General features: G+C 44.4%; 2 protein-coding genes across 3 annotated transcripts in view; both read left to right on the top strand.

Moving 5' to 3' along the window:
• Window positions 1-4,339, top strand: part of DISP2 (dispatched RND transporter family member 2) — a 28,718-nt gene extending 24,379 nt beyond the window's left edge. The window contains exon 8 of the mRNA XM_035097324.3: window positions 720-4,339. Coding sequence (XP_034953215.3) covers window positions 720-4,130 — 3,411 coding nt within the window. The 3' untranslated portion in view covers window positions 4,131-4,339. The remainder of the gene's footprint in view (window positions 1-719) is intronic.
• Window positions 4,340-7,481: 3,142 nt separating this feature from the next.
• Window positions 7,482-16,501, top strand: KNSTRN (kinetochore localized astrin (SPAG5) binding protein). Of its 2 annotated transcripts, none has more exons than XM_035111154.3 (9): window positions 7,482-7,782; window positions 9,275-9,353; window positions 9,893-10,010; window positions 12,043-12,102; window positions 13,149-13,248; window positions 13,896-14,010; window positions 14,926-14,987; window positions 15,285-15,359; window positions 16,029-16,501. In XM_035111154.3, exons 1-9 carry the CDS (start codon window positions 7,651-7,653, stop codon window positions 16,170-16,172), a joined length of 885 nt encoding a protein of 294 aa, XP_034967045.2. In that variant the 5' UTR covers window positions 7,482-7,650; the 3' UTR covers window positions 16,173-16,501. The 2 variants fall into 2 exon arrangements, with proteins under 2 accessions (XP_034967045.2, XP_088527008.1); XM_088670882.1 differs by lacking the exon at window positions 7,482-7,782 and adding an exon at window positions 7,970-8,096.
• The last annotated feature ends 677 nt before the right edge of the window (window positions 16,502-17,178 follow it).

The raw sequence follows: 17,178 nt of genomic DNA, 5'->3' as shown, positions 1-17,178 counted from the left end.
GAATGGCACAGGACCGGGGGTTCGGATAAGCGTTGCGCTGTGACTCTCCGAACCCCCATCCTATGCCTGCTCTGTGCGAGGCGGCGGGGAGGGAGAAGCGGCGAGGAAGGGATCCTTCCTTGCCGCTTCTCCCCCCACCCCGCTGCCGACAGCTGGGAAAGGCATAGGATGGTACCTGTATTTATTTTTATTTTTGAAATGTACCAGTAGCTGCTGCATTTCCCACCCTCAGCTTATACTCGAGTCAATAGGTTTTCCCAGTTTTTTGAGTCTAAATTAGGTGCCTCGGCTTATACTCGAGTATATATGGGTAATTTCTCTCTCTCTCTCTCTCTCTCTCTCTTACACACAGAGAGGCACATAGGAGGTGCCTTAGTCAGACCATTGGTCCATCTCGCTCAGTATTGTCTCCATAGGTTGGCAGAGGCTCTCCAGGGTTTCAGATAGGGGATATTCCAGCCCTACTTGGAGATCTTGGGGACTGAACCTGAGGCTTTCTGCTCTACCACTGAGCTACAAGCCTTCCCCACAAATTCCGTAGAACAGTACATCTTGAAACACAACACTATGCTTTAAAAGACGACTGAAACAGGAGACATAGTGTGTGAACAATATCTTTAAAACTCCTCAGAACAAGACATTTGCCAAAAGGATAAAACAGACACGGCAGTGGCAGCGGGGCAGGCCTAATTCATTCCTTTTCCCTTTGGCTTTTCCAGATCCGTTCTCATGCAGAGTTTGGGAATCTCTGCCAGCGTACTGAAGCCAACGAATGCTGTCCGAGTTGGTCTCTTGGAAACTTTATCGCAGCCCTGTACAACCGGTCGTCTTGTTTAGAGGTTACCGAAGCCGACGTTTCCCACACCCTTGTGCTCCTTCGTTCATGTGCCCCCGACTATCACAAAGGTGTCCTTGCCCCTCCTTGCATCGGTCCCAAGACTGAAAGAGACAAGCACGCCCAGTGCTCCAAAATCCCCGAGAAATGCACACGCTTCCGTGCTGTTTACCAGCTTCTTCATTTCCTGGTCGACCGAGATTTTCTCAGTCCACAGACAGTGGGATACCAAGTGCCAAGCTTGAAATACAGCCTGCTGTTCTTGCCTATGGTGAAAGGAGCACCCATGATGGGCATCTACCTGAACAACCTTGAGTCGTGGGACTTGTTTGATAATTACACGTCCATTACTGGGATGGATCTGGGCCTTAAGCAGACCTTATTCCAGCACTACCTATTACTGGATACCGTGTATGCAGTCTTGGCGATACTGGCCATATTTCTAAGCATATTTTTTTATTTGCGCTCGGTCTTTATTACTTTTATCACCTTAATTATTGTCTTTGGTACCTTGATGATTTCCTATTTCTTGTACAAGGTGGCCTTTAGATTCTCCTACTTCCCTTTTGTAAACCTAACAGCGGTAGTCATTCTCAGCGGTCTTTGTGCCAACCACACCTTTGTCTTTTTCGACCTCTGGAACCTGAGCAAGAGCCAGAACCCATCCGCTGGGCTACTGCAGTGGGTAAGACTAACCATGCATCACTTTGGGTATCTCATGCTAGCATCTTGCCTGACGACTGGTGCTGCTTTCTACGCCAGCTACATGAGTTACATAACTGCCATCCGATGCTTTGCCATCTACATGGGCACCTCTGTCCTGGTGAACTTGGTCTTCATGCTGACCTGGCTTCCTTCCACCGTTGTGCTGTATGAACGTTACCTAGCAAGGAACTGTGTCTATAAACCAGAGGGCTATTGGAATAACAGTGGGCACAAGAGTGTCATTCTCTCTCTCCACCACATCCTCAGGCGTATCCAGAAAACCTGGCATGAAACCGCCAAGTTATTATTTGAGAAAGTCCTTCCTTGCGGGGTGATAAAGTTCCGCTATATATGGATCTGCTGGTTTACCGCCTTGGCTATAGGGGGTGCCTACATTTCCTGCCTGAACCCTAGGCTCAAATTGCCTTCTCTAGAGATGTCATCTGTGCAGGTTTTCAGGCTAAGCCACCCCTTTGAGAGGTATGATGCCGAATATTGTAACGAGTTTATGTTCGAAAGGCTAGAGCGAGGAGAAGACCTGCACATGCCCGTCACTATTATATGGGGTGTACTCCCAGTGGACAATGGGGATCACTTTAACCCCAAGAACAATGGCACTCTGGTGATGGACCCAGCATTTACCATTGAAAATTCTGAAGCTCAGTTATGGCTGCTGGACTTTTGCCAAAAAGTTAAAAACCAGACTTTTTACTACGCTGAGCTGGAACAAAAATCCACCGTTTGCTTCATGGAAGAATTTCACCGGTGGATGGATAGCCGCCAGTGCTCTAAGAGAGATCACAGCTTCAACCTCTGCTGTAATCACTTCTCCTTCCCATACAGCAGAGAAGTCTTCCTTCATTGCATCAAAATGATGATTATGGAACAAAGCAGAGATGAGGCTGAGACTCGGGACCTAGGCCTCAGATTTGATGAAAGGGGCAACCTGGTTGCTTTGGTGCTACAGTTTCAAACCATTTACTACTACAGCTTCAACTATAGCAAGGCCAAGCATTTCTATGATGAAATTGGCCTCTGGATAAGAGAAGAGATGAAGGTAGCCCCCATGGGGCTTCAGAACGGCTGGTTCACCAGCAAGCTGGAGCTCTACAATCTCCAGCACAGCGTGGACACAGAGAGTATGGTAGTGCTGGGCTTATCAATAGCCATCACATTTGTGGTTCTTTTGCTCACAACTTGGAATGTCCTTCTTAGCTTGTTCTCCGCCGCAGCTATTACAGGCACCGTTCTGGTAACTGTCGGCCTGTTGGTCCTCCTGGAGTGGCAGCTCAACGCGGTGGAGTCTCTCTTCATTTCAGCAGCAGTGGGTCTCTCCGTTGACTTCACGGTCAACTACTGCATATCCTACCACTTGTGTCCGCATCCTGATCGCCTGAGCCGTGTAGCCTTCTCCCTGAAGCAGATGAGCTGTGCCACTGTTATGGGGACTTCGGCTTTGTTTTCGGCAGGTGTCCTCATGCTGCCTGCCACCGTGCTGGCCTACAGGAAGCTGGGCATTTTTGTGATGATGATCAAGTGTGTCAGTTGCGGCTTTGCGAGCTTCTTCTTCCAGTCTCTGTGCTGTTTCTTTGGCCCGGAGAAGAATTGCGGACAAATAATTTGGCCTTGCACTCGTGCTCTGAAAAAGTATTCGGATGACCCGAGCTCTTCCAACAGAACGTTTTCCTGTGGAGGAAATGAGAAGCAGAGTCGGTTACAAAAAGATCAGGAATCCAACAGTGCAAATGAACAGTACGAGCTCCAGCCTTTGGCCAGGAAGCTTAGTGACAGCTTTGACAACAGCACCTCCACAAGCAAGTTGTCCAATCGTCCGTCTGTCTTATCTGAAGACATTCAGCTCCAAGATAGCAAGTGCTCTGGAATGGAAGTTCATCCTTCCTCTGAAAAGGACAGACAGAAGCTGGAACAGAATGCAGGGCGTCATGTAGCCCTTTGCCAATGTCCAGCCATGCAAACATCTTCTCCTTACAAACCTGGAAGCAGCTCTGGAATCGAAGGAGAAAGTCATAAGGACAGGCCTTGCAGAGACTGCAGATGTAAAAAATATGGCCATAAAGCTTGGGACCATCTTCAGTCAGCCAGCACAGTCGATGACAAACTGCTGAATAAATCTCACTCCTCAAGCAACACCGATCAACAAAAATCAGATTATACCTCAGAAAATAGTAATGTACCAGAAACTGAAATGTACGAACTCCACAGATGCCTTTATTCCACTGGCAGCTCTTTCAGTGCTCAGAATGTCTCCAGTGAGACATCCCTGAGTGACTTTGAACCAAGCGTAAAACTCATGGAATCCGCCAGTTATTGCCCAGGTCATTTAGATGTAGCGGGTTCTTGCTGTCCAACTCAAAGAGGTCACCTGAATGGAAAGAGAGACACCCTGAGGCTGGACCTGAGGGAGACTGTCTTTGACACTTCTGCTTCAGCATCCCAGCAAAACAGCGGTTTGAGGAGAACTCAGAGGTTAGGAGTAGGGGGCGAGGATCCAGTTGTCTTGCCAAACAGCAAACCAGATATGCCTGATGTTTGGATCAAGCGGTCTGGCGCCCAAAACTCTGGATACTGAAATGAACATCTCAGAGGAAATAATTGCTATTTCAGGGGCAAGGATAATTAATTTCCATTTTGAGTAGTGAGTATAGAACTTTTCCAAAAACGAGAACAAGCTGCATTTTTACAAAGCCAGCAAACCTGGTGCGGATTAGAGGCGGATGTTATTGCAGTGTAAGCTGTTCAACTGCCTGCTCAATAGACAGTGCCATATTCTCTATTACCGTGTTTCTCATATTATAAGACATGTCTTATATTTATTTTTCTCTCAAAAATACACACTATGGCTTATTTTCAAGGGATGTCTTCTTTTTTTCCTCCTCCTCCTGCCGCGGCCGGCATTGCTGCTGCGCCTATCACTATGTCTTATTTTCGGGGTATGGCTTATATTCCTTGAATGCTTAAAAATCCTGCTATGGCTTATTTTATGGGTATGTCTTAAAATATGAGAAACAGGGTATACTGCAGGATTATTAAGCAAGAGTTCTTTGTCATTCTCCAGTGCAATTCGTTTTGGAGTAAACGGAGAGGCATGATGATGAGTGGAATAAGTGTGAAGTAAATGGCTCAAAGGATATTTTAAAGACAAAGGGAAACCCTTTTCTAAAACATCATTGCTACTAACCGACTGAATTTGATGGCGTGACACAAAAAGTGTCTTTTAGCTCAGTCACCCCTCTTTTCACCATCAGTTAAACAAATCTCCTTAGGGAAATTGTATTCAGATAGCTGAAAGTAATATTATCTGGGGTACTTTCTTTCAGAGAAGACTAACCAGTAGCCTTTCAAAAATAATGGTGGTTGCTCTCTCCAATTTATCCCTGCAATGTAATTTACAAGTGGAACCTGCAAGAAATTGTTTTGCAGCATGGAACATTTCTGTTCTGGTGTCCAGCCAACCAGCCATGCCTTTCCCTAGATATGTTGTTCCATTACCCCCTCCAGTTTTCCACCTCCCTGCCAGTCAGGATTCTGTGGCCACTGAGCATGCTCAGTCCTCATTGGGTTGCTGTTTTTGCCCCCTTAAGTCTGCCCCTCCTACTTATTTTGTGCCCTTCTGCAAACCTTAGATTTCCCCTGCTGATAGCTTCCTCTTTCGCGTGGATAGTGAAGTTTTGGCTGCAGAAGAGCTGGTACACAGAGAACAAGTTTGTTATTAACATATAAGATCCCTAAATCAGAAATTCAGCATATTTTTCTCTTTCCCACTGACAGTGTGCTTAAAGTTCATCAGACATTTTTCTTGTAACTCTTCATTTTCTGATATGGGTAATTTGTGTTTCACCTTAGCTGCTAGTATTTCAAGCTGTACAGAGATGTCTAAGTTTGCATATTTATGGAATCCCGCAATTTACTTTCTCTCTCTCCATTGGCCATGTCACGCCCTGCCCTGGCCCTCTGAACCATCACAGTCTTTTCCCATTTACTTGTCAAAGTGATATCCCAGCGTAAAAAATAAACATGTTTCCTAATCTGGGCTCAAAATCTTAATTATTTTTGTTTTCGCAGCTAGTTGTGTGATTTATATTATACATACATGGACAGAGTGCCAACTACCACCCACACCAAGATCCAGGGCGCTCTGTACTTTCACACACACACACACACACACACACACACACACCAGACCTTCCATCACTATTTAACTAACACTGTGCTCTTCCTTGAGGCTGGTTCACATGCATTTTCTCAGCAGGCCAGTCCTATCCTGTAAAGCAAACAGAAGTGTGCAGTAGCTGAACAGATGTACTGAAAATGTAAAGGAACCTCTTGCCAAAGATTTTTGCTTGCTGGATTAAATTAGAAAAGGGGCAAGGCTGTAAATTTTCCTTGACACCAACCTCTCACAAGCTGGTGCTCCACATGCTTTGAACTCCAACTCCCATCAACCCCAGACAATATGATCAACAGTCAGGGATTACGAGAGTTGTAGTTCAAAACATCTGGAGTGAGAGGGGATGTTGGCTTCACACAATCCAGTGTTGCCACATTGTTGCTCTCTGGCTGTTTGAAGGGGTACACTTGCACAAAAGCAGGACAAACCCCCACAGAACATCTGTGGCATGAAACGTTACAGGATTTCACCAGGAACCTGTTTGACATGCATTGCCTGGACGTACAGTATATGAATCTCAGGCTAGAGTGCATCAAGCCAAACCAAGGCAGGAAATAATCAGGTTGTTGACTTTTTGTATCTCGGCTAAAAAAAAAAAAGCCGCACGACAGGAGTACAGTATACACCAGGGGTGGCCAACTTCCAAAAGACTGTGATCTACTCACAGAGTTAAAAAACTGGCAGTGGGGGGTTCAGGTCAAAGTTGTTGAGCTTCTTTAGGGAAGAGGAAAGCGACGTTGAGCTTTTTTAAAAAAGAAAGAAAGGAAAGCCCTGTTTTGGTGGTTAGGTGGTCATTTTAGGGGTGCAGGGCAAATATGTTGAGCTTTTTTAAGGGGAGCCAAAATAAATTAGCTTCTTTGGGGGGAGCCACTGACCTATCGGTGATCTACCACAGATGTCCAGTGATCTACCGATATATCATGATTTACCTGTTGGACGTGCCTGGTATACACCAAATATTCAACCCCCAGCCCCACCAACGAATCCCGGGAGCTATACTTTGTTAAGGGTGCTGGGAACTATAGCTCTGTGAGGGGTAAATCCCTGGATTCTTGTGGGAGGTGTTTGTGCTTTAAATTTATGGAGTGTACACGATCACTGTCTAACTACCGGGAAGGTGCGAGTGGAGTGGAGAGTAGTCGGCATTGCTACCGGTAAGTGTCAGTCGGCACTACAGGCTGGCTTGTTCTGTCCACTTGCCATCCTGGCTCAGGGACACGTGTATTGTCACCTCTGCAAAGCAGGACACGTGCCAGCAGTGCTGCATTCCCTATCCTGAAAGCCCAGTGACGGAAGAAGCGACACTTGGTGGCACATCTGCTTTCTCAGCAGCGCTGAAGCTACAGAACCCCCGATGCCAGGTGTGTCCTAGAAATAAATATATAGGCTAGTCCACCCAAGTCTGCAAACCGAGGGTCACTTCCTTCGGAGCAAGCCCCATGGAAATCTGTCCGATATAAGCCTCACTACGCATCGCTTCAAAGCAGAGCAACAGCAACCAAAACATCCCCTGATAACACGCCCCGTCGTGCAAAACCCTTATTAAGCCTCTCCTCGTCCGCTTCCCACAGTAGCGCAGGGCAAGTTCTTCCTTCAGCGCCGGAGTTGGAGGAGTCGAAGAGGCTTCACTTTTCATCCTGCGCAGGCGCCGCTTCGCCGGGTTGGGGTGGTGGGGAGAAAGCAGCGGGGAGCCGGAGAAGCCGAGTAATTCGGCGCCTGCGCAGCGGGCTCGTTCCTCGGCTCGCTCGAACTCTCGCGTGGTAACGCGGTGACTGGAGTCGGTTCCCGTTCAAACGCTGGCGGGAGTTGGGCGGCGTCGGTCCCGATAAAGCGCAGGAGGACGGGAGTCGGCTCTATTGTGTTTAGAAGGCCTTGTGCAATTAGGCGGAGGGAACTATTGTGCGGCGGCCTTTGCTCGCTAATGCGCGGTGCGCTCTGTACATGCTCAGGAGAAATACTTAACCTCATTGACGCTCGTTATCCACTGAGCCGTGGGAAGTTCCCGGGGTGCTGCTCTTCCTTGGGGAGTTTGGTGGCCTCCGGAGACTTAACGGTATGTGTGCGTTGTATTTGCAAATACATGGCTGGGGGTGCAGCATTAAACTACACCATGACTCCCTCTTTAGGGTGACAGGCAGCGCCCTAAGACCCTCGGGGAGACCAGCTCTGCCCCCGCAGGGCCTTCCCCCCACCCAACCTTTGCATTGAGCTGGTAGGCTGCTGTTTTGTCTCTTCTCCAGGCAAGGTATAACCAGCTCCTTCAGCCTTTCTTCATAGGACCTGGTCTCCAGGCTCCTCAACATCTTCCCTCTAGACACCTTCCAGTTTGTTGACTGCCTCCTTAAACTGCCCACAGCTGCAATACTGGTCGGTATCTCCCTTGTAAGCTACACTTTGCTAACAGGGCTATTCCTTGCGGGGAAGTGGGCAAGACATAGGTTCTGGCCTCGTCCATGTTGCTTTCCCCAACCTTTGGAAAGGTCGGGCCTGCTGTGTCTCTGCTTCCCCGCCTTGGATAACGCAGCTCTTTTAAAATATTATTATTATTTATTAAATATTTCTTAGTTTACAAAAATCCGTGCATTGTCTCTTTTTCAAGTTGTGTTTTCTACAGATCAGTTTCATTTGTTGTGAGACATTAGCGTTTCATACAGCATTAAGTTAGGTAGGAAAGGGGGGGATGGTGAGTGGGGTGTGGTCAGGTGGTTATGTTTCTATTGTACTTAGTGCAGGCATCCCCAAACTTTGGCCCTCCAGATGTTTTGGACTACAATTCCCATCATCCCTGACCACTGGTCCTGTTAGCTAGGGATCATGGGAGTTGTAGGCCGAAACATCTGGAGGGCCGCAGTTTGGGGATGCCTGACTTAGTGTATGTGTGGGGTTTTGTGTCAGCGTCACTTGTATAGGTTCTCTTACTATTTGCTTGCATTCCCTTGGTGGTGAGAGAGCTTGGTTGTGGCCTAGGGTGTGGTTGGTTGTCTTTGGTTGGCTGTAGTGAGATTTGTTTTTTTGTGTGTGTGTGAGTGTGTGTATTTTTGGATCAGGTTAGCTGATTGATAAAGCAGCTCTTGAAGATGAAGCTGGCATGCAAATAAAATGATTAAAATCAGTCAGTCATGATAAAACTCATAAAAGAGGTGCTGTGGATCAAACTTGTTGGGAAATGTCTTTAAATTCTAGGCTATCAGTGAAAACCTAGTGATGGGGTCAATGTGTTCTGTGCATCTTGAAATGGGGCTGGTGTTTCCAATTTTGAGAGATGAGCCAGCACATTCAAAACAGATGCCATATTGTATGGGCATGCCCTTTTTTCAAATCAGCCCTCTGTGTAGTAGAGAATCTGCAAGGAGCATGATTGAAAAAGGGAGGTGACTTGCTGCTGGGTTCTTTATTCTTCACCCACTGCTGGATGTTGTACGTGCTGTGTGTTCCTCTGGTTTGTTTCATTCCTTGTGCCTGAGGGGGTCCCTGCACTTCATGCACCCTATAGGTTGCAGCAGTTTGTCTAACAAACATGCAATGCTTCTTTCCTGTTCTTACAGGCTTTCAACATGGAAAATGAGAAGTCCAGGATTCCTATCTACACCTTCCAACAGCCCAGAGTTGTCAGTATACCAACAGGTCTGTTAGGCTCTTGAGAGAACTACTGTATTGTTACTGTATATCTGTGGGTTTCCCCCCCCCCCTATGTTGCTCATCTTCAAGTGCTCATCCTAACAGCTGTGGCAGCCAGGATGAATCTCCCAGGCTAGGAGATGGCTGGAGAGCCTGTGGCCCTCCAGATGTTGCAGCACTCCAGCTCCCATTGGCCAATAGTCAGTGGTGATGGGAGCTGAAGTCTAGCAATTTTTAGAGGCCCACATGTTCCCTGTCCTGCCTAGAATTTTCTAATAAGCTGCTTGCCCTGAGTTGAGCTCTACCATGTGATCAAACCTTAGGTTGGCACCATGTGCCCAGACCTTCATTGAACCTGCATTGAAATATCATCTAGGTAAAACAAGGGCCAAACTATTTACCTTTCTAAATGCCTGGTGTGGTTGTGGGCTTTTAGGGAGAAAAAAAAGTGGGTCTTCAAATGCTATTTAAATGTGAGGGAGGTGCTTTCAATAGTGTGAGTTACTGAGTTTCCTTTTGTTTTTAAATGGATTCCTTTTTTGCAGATCCACATTCAAAAAAGCAGTGTTTTGTCAAAAATGACCTCGGCCCCCTGAAAGCTCCTGATTTCACTTTTGATGAAAATGTTCCTGTGCGTGCTGCCCTCAAAGACACAAATCAAAGGTAAGTACCATGTTTCTCCGAAAATAAGCCATACCCCGAAATTAAGCCATAGTGATAGGCAGTTTAACCTTGTAGGTTAAACTGTACCATACTTAATAATAATAAAAAAGACATCCCCTGAAAATAAGCCACCGTGTGTTTTTTTGTGTTTTTTTTAGGAAAAATAAATATAAGATGGTGTCTTATTTTTGGAGAAACACAGTATAAGTGTATACAGTGGTACCTCAGGTTAAGTACTTAATTGGTTCCGGAAGTCCGTACTTAACCTGAAGCGTGCTTAACCTGAAGTGAACTTCCCCATTGAAAGTAATGGAAAGTGGATTAATCCGTTCCAGACGATGAAAAAAACCCCTAAAACAGCAATTTAACACGAATTTTACTGTCTAACGAGACCATTGATCCATAAAATGAAGGCAATAATCAATGTACTGTACTATAAAATAAAGAAGACAGTATTGTAGATGAAAAAATTAACATTTACAGTGGTAACTCGGGTTAAGTACTTAATTTGTTCCGGGGTACCATTCGCACCCTGAAAAGTACTTAACCCGAGCGGCGATGGTGTGTGAAGCGCGCAGATCACTTCTGCGCATGGGCGCGTGGCGGAACCCGGAAGTAAACACTTCCAGGTCCGCGGAGTACTTAACCTGAAAGTACTCAACCTGAAGCGTACTTAACCCGAGGTATGACTGTACTGCCACGGAGATTTGCTATGGAAGTTCTACTGAATGTGCCCTAGACACCTGTGTTGCACTTGACTGGGATATGAAGGAACAGACAGCTTTCTTCAAGGCCATGCCTAGTTTTGGGAACTCCTTACCCATTAAGGCCTCTCTTCTACCAGCTGATCTGTTGACATTATTATCTTTTCTCTATTTTATTATTGATATTATTGCCTTCCTGCCCCTGCTTTTTTATAAAAACATGTTTAGATGTGCAGACTGCTTTGAGCACTTCTTTTAATGGAAAGGTATTGTAAAATACCTTTTAAAAAGCAAACAAAGCTTGTAATCATTGGTATTTAACAACAAACATGACTGCTTGACATTTCTCAGCAAATGTGCTGCTTTAACCTAGAATCAATAGAACTAACAGCACTAACAGGGAGCTTGGGGGTCACGTTGTCCATCCCCTGCTTGACACAAGCTGCAAGTACAGTATTCCTGACAGATTGCTATGCAGCCTCTGCCAACCAGCTTCTGGTTTAATGTCCCAAACTTTTTTCAAAGAGGGCCAGATTTGATGAAGTGAATGGCCGTGGGGGCTGACCAAAGGGCCAACCAAGGTTGTTGAGCTTTTTTTAAGGATTTTACCCCAGGAAATAAACTGCCACAGGAGCCAGGTTAAACCAGCTGGCGGGCTGGATTACGCCCCCGAAACGGACTTTGGACATGCCTGCCCTAAGTGAATGTGAGCCCACCACTACCTGATGGAGTCTCATCCATCAGCCTGTATTTTTCTAAGTTCTTTTACAGCTCAGGATTGTTGCAGTCTGCAAGTTTCTCCTGCAACTTCCAAAGATCTCTGAAGCCTGCTCCATAGTAACTCGGAGCAAAACTTTTAAGTACGGCTGCCCCTGTTCTGTGAAACAGCATTTCTGTCAATAGCATTTCTATCTGCACTTTCTGGAAACAGTTGAAGGTTATGTTCCGACATACTTTACCAGCTGCATAATGGATCTGTACCCTGAATGCCCGCTTGTTGGGATGGTTAGCCTTGTTTTAAATGTATTTGCCTTTTTGTGTTCTTAATTGTTTTAAATTATTTTATGTGTAAAAAGCCTGGAGATTGTGGTTTGGAATGTTTAATTATTATTAAATTAATAATAATAATAATAATTAATAGGTTTCTCATAATGTTTAGCCAAAAGCTACTTCCTTGCAATTTCTACACTTGATGAAATGTACCAAATGGTGTGATGGAATTTTGGATTTAAATAATGGCAAATGTTCAGAGGATCAAGCTGTTAGTTGGTTTGGCTTTGTAATAATAATAATAATAGCTACAAATATCATTATTTTACTCTATTAAGGTACATAAAGAAGGCAACACAGCCAACACCTAAGAAAGCAGCAACGTCAAATGCTCGAACGTGAGTGCCCCAAAGCAAAGCTGCTTTTTATGCTTTTTCTTTCTCTGCTTCCTACTTGTTCACAACATGACTATATCTGTATATAGTCTTTTTGATTCTGTCAATGTTTAATTTTTTTGAATTATTTCCCCCCTATATTTCTTAAAGATGACCTCATTTAAGAAAATGCAGAATATCATATAAACATCATGATGTATTTCAATGTTTGTTTTGCATTATGTGATTTTTTTTTAAAAAAAGTCACCATGCAGCTTCAGTGTGCAGCTATATACAGTCATACCTTGGTTTTTGAACAGCTTAATTCTTGAACATTTTGGCTCCCAGACACCGCAAACCCAGAAGTGACTGTTCCGGTTTGCAAACTATTTTTGGAAGCTGAACGTCTGACGGGGCTTCCACGGCTTCCAGTTGGCTGCAAGAGCTTCCTGCAGCCAATCCGAAACAGCACCTTGGTTTCCAGATGTTTTGGAAGTCGAACAGACTTCCGGAACGGATTCCGTTCAATTTCCAAGGTACGACTGTATACACTTCTGAGTCCATGGTGAACACTGAAATGTCCAAGAGTAGTAAATTGCAAAGCTGAGAATGTTGTTATCATAGGCTGGTCAGAAAGTGCTTCTTGATTAGAATATTCCTCACATAGGGCCCTAAACTAGGAACTGCAGGTTTGCTGGATCTTCATTTTTCATACATTTAAAGGTTAAAAAGATTTCGGAGCCCAGTCCTTGCATGCAAAAAGGCATCCCTAATTACCCCCAATCTTTCTTCATTTCAGGTGTGTAACTTAGAGCAGGGATGCTGGGAGGGAGTCGTTTTGTTGCTGCTATTGATAAATAGTTGGGAGTCAGAAATCCTTACCTGGGTACATTACCCAAAGATCTGGTACACCTGGATCTACTTTCTCCCCTCTGCCTATGTTATAAATGACAACTCAGGTATATTTACCTCTTTCTATCTATGGTGTTGTGTGTGAGCTTAGTCTGAATGTTAAATGCAGACAAACTGCTCATCCACGATGCATCAGTGATATGTTTTTGATCCTATAGCACTATGAGCAGATACAGACGGGAGGCTGAGCTCAGAAACAAGAACAAGCAGTTGGAGTCTGCTAAATGGGAAGTGAGCTCAAAGCTGATGGAAGCAGAGGTAGGAAGCAGACTTGATTCTGATTATCCTAAAATGATCTCAACTGTGCGCTGAGTTCCCCCCAGATTCCAACACCCTTCTAAGAAGATTAGGCAAATTCATGGAGAATAAGGCCATTGATGGCTACCAGCCATGGTGGCTGTATGCTACCTCCCAAGATCAGAGGCATGTTGTCTCTGAATACTAGTAACTGGAGAAGAACAGTGGGAGAGGGCTTATGCACTCATGTCTTCTTTGTGGGCTTCCTATAGGAATCTGGTTGAGCACTGCGGGAAGCGGGATGCTGTACTAGGCAGCCCTTTTGGTCTGATCCAGCAGACCAAATCTGGGACAAGATGCTAAGGTATCTTGTCCTGGCATTGGCTCATTGGACTGTACTTGCCCAATGGGCCACACTGTGTGTGTGAGGTTATTTAAAAATATGTTACCAGATTTAAACAGGTTTTGAAAAGGCCATGTAAGAAATTGGCTTGTAGAAATATTAATGCCTGCTCATGCCAGCAGTCTATGCAGGGTGGAGGGCAGGCTTGCTTCCCTCTAGTGTGCAGTTTTTCATTCCTCCTGCACCAGGCAAGCAAATCTTAAATGCTTGAAGGCCTAATAAAAACTAGTGTTCTGCTGTTTGGTTTAGTTATCTGTGCTTGCAGAAAGAACTGAAGAATACGAAGGAGCAGTGCGATAGTCTGGAAAAAGAAAACCAGAAGCTGAAGAAATTTCAGGAGAGCTGCATGTTGATCTTGGCAGCTAGGAATTGTGATCCAGGTATAAAATACATTTGCTTCTCTGCTCTCCCCTGTACGTATACATCTGCAGTATACCATCACTTTCTCCCAAATGTCTTAATGGAATTGAAATTCCTTGGATAAAATTCCCTGTGATTTTCTTTCTTTGTTTGTTTGTTTGTTTGTTTGTTTGTTTCTTCCTACACTGGGTGCAAGGAGGTTGCAGGGCCTCTTGGCACCTCCTGTGATCAGGGCACATACACGGGAACACCTGTACACTTCTGGATGTTTGTTTATGGTTCACCCAGAGTGTACGGTAGTGCTGGAAGCAGGGTCAAGGGGATGTGCTGATATTGGGACCCCAGTGCCCCACATTTGCCTTTGTGTATTCGTGGAGGAATGTGCAAAAAGGACTATTAGCTGGGTTTTAGTACAGGTTAAAAATCTGAGTGAATGTATGAAACTATTTTAAGGTTAGTTTGGACCATTGGTCAATCTTGTGCAAGCTTATCTACTGATGGGCAGCCCACTCCAAGGCCTAGAGCAAAAATCTTTCCCAGTAGTGCGGCTTTAAGTGGAGATGCCAGGGGTTGAATCTTCTGGATGGAATGCATGTGTTTCACTGCTGAACTTATAGTCCCTCCCCATGCGATCACACTGTGATCTGCATAATCTTATAAATTCTTAATTTGGTGTTTTAGATGGGAGAGTGGGTTATTGGTTTGTGTGGCGCGGTGTTCTTGTTTTTATTATGTATCTTGTTTTTATCTTGTATTTTTATGTCGTGAACTGCCCTGGGATCTATGAATGAACGGCAGTGTATGAATTTAATAGTAAATTTTGGGTTGCTTATTAAGGATAGTCCCAAAACTATGGGACTGGAAGCCATGCTTCTGGTAAATTAACAGGAAATGTATGGTTCTGGCTTGTAAATGTTTCTTTTCATTCCAATTAGCTACAGGTGACAAACTTTTGGAAGAGGATGAGGAGAACATGAAGAAACAGGCTGAAATAATGGTGAGAGAATGAACCTGTTTCCTCTTCCCTAGGAAACTGCTTGCCTGACTCTTCCCCTCCACCTGCAAAGTTTCTTCTATACATTTTGCTGAGTTCCAGTTGTCATGGTTCCTAAATAACTACGGAGATACCTTCTGAATATCTCCAGGACAGGATTTGACAGAACTGCTGTCCCTGATGCATGGCAGTCAATGTGATGACCTCTACATATTTCTAGGCGACTGTCGTCATCCCTGACCATTGGACATGCTGGCTGGACCCCACCTTGTCAACCCCTTCTCATCCCTTTTCTTTCAGGACTTGATGGAGAAGCTGACTACTGACCTTGAACTATTCACCCAGATGGCAAAAGAGCAAAAAGAGAATCTTAAGGTAAAATCTGAATTGTCTTCCTTCTCCATTACTGCCAACATACAGAGCTTACACAGCTAGGTCTCCAGACACACAGCAACACCACACAAATTCCTTTCTTCTAAATGTTTTTTTTCTTCTCTGTTCACGTGACGCTAACCACACCTCCATATATGTATGCAAACTTCTTACTTCTGTTTGGCAAGAGGGGAAAGGCCTGAACTGACAACTTCACACTGCAAGCAAGCCACTTTGCAGAGCGATCTTATACCTGCTAACTGAAAACAAGTCATGTAAACCTTGAAGGCTAGCAAATTTATTATGGCATAAGCTTCATGGACTTCAGTACTTAATCGAAACAAAATAAAAACAATTCCTTCCAGTAGCACCTTAGAGACCAACTAAGTTTGTCATTGGTATGAGCTTTCGTGTGCATGCACACTTCTCAGATACACTGAAACAGAAGTGTATCTGAAGAAGTGTGCATGCACATGAAAGCTCATACCAATGACAAACTTAGTTGGTCTCTAAGGTGCTACTGGAAGGATTTTTGTTTGTTTGTTTCGACTACGTCAGACCAACACGGCTACCTACCTGTATTCAGTACTTAATGTTTTTGCTGCCTTCCTGAAAACTGAAAATACAAGTTGTGTGTAGAATACCTTAACTATTAATTTTCTTTCCTCATAGGAGACACACATCAAATGGAAGCAGGTGGAGGAGGAGCAGGCCCATTTCTTAGAGCGGGAGCAGTGTTTTCATAGAGAAATGGAAGATTTGTTTGCCATCTTGGATCAGGCAGAGGAACTTGTTAATTCACCTTTTGAGGGGTAATTAATTGAATAAAATAAAAGCAATTTAGAATCAGAATCATACGTAGGATTTCTTTTTTTGTAATAAAATGTAATAAATGAAAGAAGCAATATAAATACAATTTTAAAATACAGCATCTAGCACAACTTATTACAATTGCTACATCAAGTATAGAAAGCATTAAGTGGTCCGTCAAGGCCATCAGCAGTTTTCAAGTAGTAGTTATTGGGGAAGTTTGGGAATCTGTGCAGTGGTTCCTCCCTTGGGGGGGGGGATACTTCTGTTCAAATTGAAAACAGGATTTATTCTGTATCTATTCAATAAATCTACTCCTTTCTGCTTGGAATAAATGAAAGTATTCCTGTTTATTTCAGTACTGTCTACAACACTAGTATTACTGTACAGTCGTACCTTGGAAGTCGAACGGAATCCGTTCAGGAAGTCCATTCAACTTCCAAAACGTTCAGAAACCAAAGCGCGGCTTCTGATTGTCTGCAGGAAGAACGTTTGGGTTCCAAAGAACGTTCACAAACTGGAACACTCACTCCGGGTTTGCAACGTTCAGGAGCTAAAACGTCCGAGTACCAAGGCACAACTGTACTTGGTTTCACTTTAGTATCAGGGCAATGAAAGACAATAGTAATGGAACAGCAGACTTGAGGCCTTGTTTCCTTAAAAACTGAATTTACACAACTGCACCTGTTTGTTCACATCTTGATGCTTGACTTTTTAAAGGGGAGTGCAGAACTCAAGTTTAGCAGCTCATGAACTATCAAGTACAGTGGGTGTATAAGCTGCAAACTTGCTATTGGCAAAGTATTTAAAAATATTAAAGACTAGGATGGCAAAGCCTAGGAAAGGTAAGGTAAGGTTTGTTGTGCAAAAAATTGTCATGTACACAACCACCCCACCAAGCCACAGGACATGAAATAAAAACCGTACCAGGTGAGTTCTGCTTTTTGTAGGGAAGACAACAATTAATAAATAGCATAATCATCCAGGGATGTGGGTGGCACTGTGGTCTAAA

This window comes from Zootoca vivipara, chromosome 1 (assembly GCF_965207765.1).
Source record: "Zootoca vivipara chromosome 1, rZooViv2.hap1.1, whole genome shotgun sequence".
Classification (NCBI taxonomy): domain Eukaryota; kingdom Metazoa; phylum Chordata; class Lepidosauria; order Squamata; family Lacertidae; genus Zootoca; species Zootoca vivipara.
This window is presented reverse-complemented; position numbering and strand designations above follow the sequence as displayed.

Excerpts from the sequence above, each read along its gene's own strand:
- KNSTRN (XM_035111154.3), top strand. The coding sequence starts at position 7,651 with ATGCGCGGTGCGCTCTGTACATGCTCAGGAGAAATACTTAACCTCATT. Across the intron at positions 12,103-13,148 it reads GCAACGTCAAATGCTCGAAC|CACTATGAGCAGATACAGAC; the intron begins GTGAGTGCCCCA and ends TTGATCCTATAG. Across the intron at positions 13,249-13,895 it reads CAAAGCTGATGGAAGCAGAG|AAAGAACTGAAGAATACGAA; the intron begins GTAGGAAGCAGA and ends CTGTGCTTGCAG.